At 48.6% G+C, this 7,882-nt stretch overlaps 1 protein-coding gene across 2 annotated transcripts; it reads left to right on the top strand.

Moving 5' to 3' along the window:
* The first annotated feature begins 2,281 nt into the window (after positions 1–2,281).
* Positions 2,282–7,381, top strand: TAF11 (TATA-box binding protein associated factor 11). Of its 2 annotated transcripts, none has more exons than XM_048826413.2 (5): positions 2,282–2,556; positions 4,249–4,397; positions 4,892–4,979; positions 5,267–5,363; positions 6,489–7,381. In XM_048826413.2, the coding sequence occupies exons 1-5, from the start codon at positions 2,314–2,316 to the stop codon at positions 6,617–6,619; spliced, it is 708 nt and encodes a 235-aa protein (XP_048682370.1). In that variant the 5' UTR covers positions 2,282–2,313; the 3' UTR covers positions 6,620–7,381. The 2 variants fall into 2 exon arrangements, with proteins under 2 accessions (XP_048682370.1, XP_048682369.1); XM_048826412.2 differs by having other exon boundaries at positions 4,246–4,397.
* Positions 7,382–7,882: the final 501 nt, after the last annotated feature.

Here is a 7,882-nt window from a genome sequence, read left to right as displayed (position 1 = left end):
TGCAAATACAGGATGCATGATTCTTCTGTATTTGCAGACCCTCAGGAACGACCACAACAACAAGGAACATGAGGATTTCTTTGAGGACAGATTGCTGAGGGACACAGTCAAAAAACAATTAAAGGCGCTTGGCAGCGTTCATGGAGCAGTTGCAGACAGTGGAGTGCCACTTCTGGGCCTGATAATCAACACTGAGTGGTGGGATTGCATTGTAATGCAGCTTTGGGGCAAGGAGCAGTGGCTGCAGAACTCTTTGAGTGTGAAAGGCCTCATTCCGGGATCTGTATGCCCAACACGCCCCATCCCTCTAGCGCAGAGATACCAGAATAAAAGTTTCAGACAGGATGTCATCGTTTACATCCCCCGAGTTCTCTTTCTGACATACAGAAGAGAGGGGTGGTCTCTGAAATGAGGGCTATACAGAAAAGGGAGAGAGAGAGAGACAGAGTGTGAGGGGGAGAGGGGGGGTACCATAGGAGAATGATGTAATATCTAAGCAGCTGTAGTCCAAAAAATAATAAAATGTCACACATTTAGCACCTTTCAATCAAGGATCTCAAAGCCCTTCACAAACATGAATTAATCCTTATCACAGCCCTGTGAAGAATGTAAGTATTACACATTTTACAGAGGGGGAAACTGAGGCACAAAGAAGTTCAGTGACATCAAAAGTCACATACTGACCAGAAGCAGAGCTAGAAACAACTCAGGAGTTCTGATTCGCTCATCTCCTGGCGTAACCACTATTCTAATGACCACAGCAGTTTAGTGGGATGGCCAATTAGAAAGAAACAATGCAGAAAATTACTGACTGGGATTTTGCCATCCCGCCTGGCTTCGTTCATCAAAGAAACAAAGTCAGCAGGAAACGTGTTATATTGCCTTAATGAGAAATGTTTTATTTGTAAATTTGTATGAAGGATTACAAAACCCTGCAATAATCCTGCACTCCATTGTGCCTAGAAACAGAAGGTGCTTGAGTCACTCACCTCAATGCTCCCCATCTTCTCTCTAACTCCAATACTCCCTACTCCACCGCATGCCCTCCCTACCCCCAAAATTCCTCCCCTCCCCCACCTGTCCCAACCCCCATGCTCTCCCTATCCCCAAACTCCCTCCCTTTCCCCACCTGTCCCAACACCCCTACTCCAACCCCCATGCTCTCCCTACTCCCCAAACTCCCTCCCTCCCGCACCTGTCCCAACACCCCCCTACTCCAACCCCCATGCTCTCCCTACTCCCCAAACTCTCTCCCTCCCCCACCTGTCCCAACACCCCTACTCCAACCCCCATGCTCTCCCTACTCCCCAAACTCCCTCCCTCCCCCACCTGTCCCAACACCCCTACTCCAACCCCCATGCTCTCCCTACTCCCCAAACTCCCTCCCTCCCCCACCTGTCCCAACACCCCCCTACTCCAACCCCCATGCTCTCCCTACTCTCCAAACTCCCTCCCTCCCGCACCTGTCCCAACACCCCCCTACTCCAACCCCCATGCTCTCCCTACTCCCCAAACTCTCTCCCTCCCGCACCTGTCCCAACACCCCTACTCCAACCCCCATGCTCTCCCAACTCCCCAAACTCCCTCCCTCCCCCACCTGTCCCAACACCCCTACTCCAACCCCCATGCTCTCCCAACTCCCCAAACTCCCTCCCTCCCGCACCTGTCCCAACACCCCCCTACTCCAACCCCCATGCTCTCCCAACTCCCCAAACTCTCTCCCTCCCGCACCTGTCCCAACACCCCTACTCCAACCCCCATGCTCTCCCTACTCCCCAAACTCCCTCCCTCCCCCACCTGTCCCAACACTCCCCTACTCCAACCCCCATGCTCTCCCTACTCCCCAAACTCCCTCCCTCCCCCACCTGTCCCAACACCCCCCTACTCCAACCCCCATGCTCTCCCTACTCCCCAAACTCCCTCCCTCCCTCCCTCACCTGTCCCAACACCCCTACTCCAACCCCCATGCTCTCCCTACTCCCCAAACTCCCTCCCTCCCTCCCTCACCTGTCCCAACACCCCCCTACTCCAACCCCCATGCTCTCCCTCCCTCACCTGTCCCAACCCCCATGCTCTCCCTACCCCCAATACTCCTCCCCTCCTACCTGTCCCAACACCCCCCACTCCAACCCCCATGCCCTCCCCACCATACTCCCTCCCCTCACCAAGATCTCCCTACCCCCAATACTCCCAGTCTAACCCCTCCACCCACCCCAGAGACCCCGTCCCCCGAGGGCTGTTGCGTTGCCATGGAGACAGAAATCTCCCGGAAGTGGCGGAGCGGGGCGGCCCCTTCACGGAGCCGCCGTAGCGATGGCATCATCAGAGCGCGCCGTCTCTCCGGCGGCCATGGCGGAAGCCGGGGAGCGCAGTCGCGAGGAGAGCGGGGACCCGGGCTCGACCCAGGAGACGTTTCCGGCTGCCTCGTCGCCCCCAGGGCTGGGGGTTGCCCCCGCGGCCTCCGAGGAGCCGCCGGCCGCGGCAGAGAAGAGCGAGCGGGAGGCGGCCGAGCCCGGCGGGGGCAGCGAGCCCAGAGCGGACTGCCCGGCGGCGGAGGTGAGGGGCGGAGCCCGGGGCAGAGGTGGGAGGTGGGGGGGGTCGGGTTAGCTCTGGGGGCAGAGAGGGGGGCACGGGCGGGCTGGCGAGTGGAGCGGGGGAGGGGCGGGTGGGATTACGGTGCTGGCGAGCTTGGCTCTTGCTAAGGCCCTACCAAAGTCACAGCCACGAAGGGCGCGTCACAGCCTCTGAAATCTGATCTTTTGTGTGCTTTTACCCCATCCTATACAGATTTCACAGGGAGACCAGCGTTTCTCAGATTGGGGGTTCCTGATCTAAATTCCCTCTAAGCTGCATGGCACTGGGCGGCTGGAGGGAGAAAGGGCTGGGGGGAGTGTCCTCTCTCCCTGCAGCAACCCCAGGGCAGCCTGCACCGCAAACCCCTCATCCCCAGCCCCACCCTAGAGCCTGCACCGCAAACCCCTCATCCCCAGCCCCACCCTAGAGCCTGCACCCCCAGCAAGAGCCTGCACCCCAACCCTGTGCCCATCTGCCCTAGCTGTTTCCTGCACCCCAAACTCCTCATCCCTGGTGACCACCCCTCAGAGCCCGTGCGTCCCCTGCACTCCAACTCTCTGCCCTAGCCTGGAAACCTCTCCTGCACCCCAAACCTCTATTTCTGGCCCCACCCCAGAGCCCTCACTCCCCCCCCCCGCATCCCAACTCTCTGACCCAGCCCTGAGACCCTTCCCACACTCCAAAGCCCTGAGCTCCACCCCTGCCACACATCACCTCTATATTAGTGCACATAACAAAATTCAGTCTGCACAGGGATGTACAAAATTAAAGAGAACATTGGTCCTGACCCAAAAAGGAGTTGTGGGGTGTGTCATGGTATAGCCATCCTTACTTCTGCACTGCTACTGGCGACAACTCTGCCTTCAGGTCTGGGCTCCTGGCCCCCCAGTTCTGAAGGCAGCATGGCTGCCAGCAGCAGCACAGAACTCAGGGTAGCAGTACCACAACCCCCCCTTACAATAACCTTGCAACCCCTCCCAACCACTTTTTGGGTCAGGACCCCTACGATTACAACACCGTGAAATTATTTTAAATAGATGAAATCATGAAACTTATGGGGTTTTTTTTTTTTTTTAAAGCCTGTGACTGTGAAATTGACCAAAATGGACCATGGATTTGGTAGGGCCCTAGTTATTTCCCCCTGGAAATTTTCCTCCAGCTTCTGCTGTGTCCCAGGGGCTTTGATCTGAAGTGCAATCAGCTGCTGTGGGCTTATGCCCCTGTGTTGTACTTGTGGGTGCCTTCAAATCGTGAGCTTTTTTGTACAACTGGTGACACTATATGATGTTGCTAGCATTGTGTGGGTAGGCAGTCCATTCTTTTTCTCTCTCTCTTTTTCTCACACTGTATGGGTGAGCAGAGGCTGTCTGGAATGGAAGGGTGTAAGAAAATAATTGAGCATTAGGAAAGACTGAATTTCCAGGCGAAGGTAAAACTAAGTCAGCCACACAGTCCTCTGATTTGTGTTCGTGGTCACATGCTGTTGAAACAAAGCAATAGCAGCCAAACTGTGCTTGCAGATTAAAATCTGGGTTCTGTTGGTTGTATATTTATCATAGTGCTATGTGGATGCTTAATAGCACTGTACGCAGACTAACACCTGAGTACTGAGAGCTGTAGTTTGGAACTGAATAACGGAGACCTTCCCAGAATGATGGTAATCTCTTGCAGCAGGTGAACAGCCAAGAAGGCTTGGAATTAGCCTCAGCTGAATCTGAGGACTCTACATTGCAGTCTTCTGCAGCTAAGAAGATAAAAATAGAGATAAAAGAGAAGAAAGAGAAGAAGCAGAAAGTAGATGAAGATGAGATTCAGAAAATGCAGTGAGTACACCTTAAATTCCTAATTCATGTGATGCCAAGTTTGGTTACCGGACCTTGTCTAATTATGTTATGACAACTTGCTCCTCATCAGACTGAGTTTAGCTCACCCAGTTCACTGCACAGAGCTTGCTGCTGGAAATAACAAGTGCTATAGCATGTAATATGCACTGTCATGGCTTATTAAGCCAAACACTGGAACCTATTCTGTAACTGGTTGGTTTTTTTGATCTTTGCCTTGATAAAGGAAGATCTGAGTCCCAGTTTGTAAACCAGAACAGTTACTACTACTTTGCACCCACACCTGGGCATTAGCTAAGTAGGGCACAACCTACCCCCTCCTTTCAATGCTCTTCTTTATGCCTCATAAAATGTGTTCTAAAGTGGTACACTGTGCAAACAGACCCTACATGGATTTGGGGAACCTTTCAGATTGCTTTTTAAGGTGAAAAAAGTCTGTCTTCTGTCATAACTGATTTGTTTCCTCCTTCCTCCAGAATATTGGTTTCTTCCTTTTCTGAAGAACAGCTGAACCGCTATGAGATGTACCGCCGGTCTGCTTTCCCCAAGGCTGCTATTAAACGGGTAAGATTCTGCAAATCCTCAGTCCACAGAGGAACATATGAGGTGGAAGACACAGCTTGGCATTTATAAAAATAAGTGTACAGAGCATCATTGTAGTTTAGATCACAGTTTAAGTGCACAGATTTTCAACTACAGAAGAGGTATTAAGCAACCTTCACTCATGCTGATTTCAATAGGTGCGGCTCAGCATTTCTCATGCTTAGTTTAAGTGTTTTAAAAAAAAAAAAAACCCAAGTATTCAGCTGCAGGGAAATTTGTCACTTAATTTTATCTTCTTTTCTCTCAAGCTGGTCCAGTCCATTACTGGGACTTCTGTGTCTCAGAATGTGGTTATTGCCATGTCTGGGATTTCCAAAGTCTTTGCTGGGGAGGTGGTAGAAGAAGGTGAGTGCAAGACGAATATTTTAATAAGTGTGTGTGGGTGGTGGTGGGGGAGAAATACTCTACAAATATATTGTTTAAAGATTATTAAAGGAGCGAGGAAACCTTTTGAAGTGAGATGACATGGTGGTTTCAAGGTACCGAACAACTTAAAGAAATGAAGACAGTTTTTACAGCAGTCTTCCTATTATGAAATGGGTGTCTTCAGGCGCAAAAATAGATGCCTCACGAACCCTGATTCTGCTATCAGCAAGGAATTCAGCACAAGGGAGGTGACATTTAACTAGCATAAATCCATTCTTCTGAAACTTCGTCTCCATTGATTGATGAGCTGTGATTACTATATGAAACACTACATTGAAGGGTGAGCTACTGAAGTAGCTGTTTGGAAATGTTTACAGTACATCTGAAGGGGAGACAGTAGTCTGTTGATTCAAGCCACCCAATCTTTACAGACTTGTTATTAAAATACTTGGCCTTTACCTGTAGAGGTGGTATTTTGCTGGAATGATGAACCCTGTTTGTGGCTGTTTCTGCAGATTACTTCTGTTGCATGAGGGAATTTGGATAAAAGCAATCTTGTATCTTTGAGATGAGCCTGTGTATGTGGCAATTGGAGTGGGATGGATGCAGTGATCCAATAGGTCCTTTCCATCTCTACCATATATGCTCATCTCCTGTCTCATGTATTAGTCCCTATACATGTGCTCCTCAAGTTAATCAACCCATGAATATTTTAACAGGTCAAAGTAGAAAGGGGCATTGGCAAGTTGTTGGATGTTCTAAGAAATTAACTTAAGTAACCTCAGCTGTTCAATAAAAGGTAATTTTACCAGTTAGGGTGTGTTTATAGTCTCCTTCCCTGAGTGTGGACAATGAGACCCAGATAAGTCAGTTTCACTCTGATTCTTACATATTGGTAAAATGCTCCTCAGTTGGCATTATAGACACTGCAAGGAAACGAATTCTAGCTTTTTTTTGTGGATGTAAAGTTGATGAAAATGTTTATGAATAGTATAACCTACTTAGTTAAAGCTGAAATGTTAGCTTTTACTATCTGAAAGCCTCTTTGAGACACTTAACTGTGACATCAGTCTGATAACATTCACTGTTTTTTGGTTTGTTTAGCACTGGATGTGTGTGAGAAGTGGGGAGAATTACCACCTCTTCAGCCCAAACACATGCGTGAGGCAGTCCGGCGGCTGAAGTCACGGGGGCAGATCCCCAATTCAAAGTATAAAAAAATCACCTTCCATTGAAGTGAAAACTAGAGAGCAGTTTAAGAAGCAGGAGACCCTGGAGAAGCTGGAAGAGAATAGACTACTAGATATAAACCATATCACCTCAGAGCTGCTTAAGCAGAAAGCTTCCAAACCTTCTGCACTTCTAGCGTCCGCAGTATTAACTAATGCGCCAGTACTAAAGCAACCTAAAAGAGAAGTTTCTTAAAACACAACTGAACTGAGTGCATGTGGCCAGTTTCTCGGACTATGAAATGCTTCCGTAAACAACTTCTCCACGATTTGTGGTAGACAGATATGAAAAATTACTGTTGTGGTTAAAGTTCAGAATAACTTTGAAACAGCAGTGCAAATAGCAGCCTTGTTCACTTAAGTTTGTATTTTAGTACTAAACTCCTGGAAGGAAAGGCCTCTATATTGTATCATGTCCATAGGAGTCCTTATTTCAACATGCACTAGCAAACCTCATCAAGTGACTGCTTAAGTTTGGTTCTCTATTTAAACACTTCCTAAGCAACTTGCAATAAAAGGTGCCGGTGGTAGAGAGGGGCAATAACTGAACCGGAAATGTTGTCCGGGCCATCAGACTTTATATGACTATATGAAACAGAGCTAAACACTTCAACAGAAAGGATAAAAGCCTTTAATGCAATCGGCTTTTTACTTACAGAGAGGGGTGGGGGGGAGTGAGGGCTACTGCTATAACAGGTATATCTATAGTCTGTATAGAAAGGGGGATTTGATACAATGAACACTTATTAAACTTGCTGTTCAAGTAAATAGCTTGTGACCTGGATTTGAGTAGTCCCTTCCATTCTCATTGACAGGGCAGATGAAATGTCACTGATTGTATGACTTAGCATCCATCCCCCCCCCCAGTTTATCTGTTAATCCTTAAGTAACATTGAGGGGGCTGTAGGGTTTTAATCTGTCTCTGGATCCGTGCAGGCACTATATTCCATAAGCAGTTAAAGGAGTGCTGAAACAATGCCCTACCAGTGGTATCTTATACTGTGTGGTGATAGTCGCCCACCCTCCCACAGCCTTTAGCCTTGTGCTATTCAGCCACGTTCTGCACTTACTGGAGGACTTAAGAAAACCAGCTTTAGAGAAAGCAGACATCCGACACAGTGGAGGTTAAGTTTAGTGGGTTTTTTTTTTTTTAAAGGTGGTTCACAGAACCAAAAAAATGCACTCATGGAAATGTCAAACTGCAACATAAAATTCCAATACTGACTAGGTCTTAAATTCAAGTCAGACTTCTATCTTGTTTATAAGCAG

The sequence above is a fragment of the Caretta caretta genome, chromosome 21, assembly GCF_965140235.1.
Source record: "Caretta caretta isolate rCarCar2 chromosome 21, rCarCar1.hap1, whole genome shotgun sequence".
NCBI lineage: Eukaryota > Metazoa > Chordata > Testudines > Cheloniidae > Caretta > Caretta caretta.
The sequence above is the reverse complement of the archived record's forward strand: the minus strand, read 5'-3'. Positions and strand labels throughout refer to the sequence as shown.

Coding starts and splice junctions, on each gene's coding strand:
- TAF11 (XM_048826412.2), top strand. CDS start 2,314: ATGGCATCATCAGAGCGCGCCGTCTCTCCGGCGGCCATGGCGGAAGCC. Junction 2,557..4,245: donor CGGACTGCCCGGCGGCGGAG/GTGAGGGGCGGA, acceptor AATCTCTTGCAG/CAGGTGAACAGCCAAGAAGG. Junction 4,398..4,891: donor GATGAGATTCAGAAAATGCA/GTGAGTACACCT, acceptor TCCTTCCTCCAG/AATATTGGTTTCTTCCTTTT.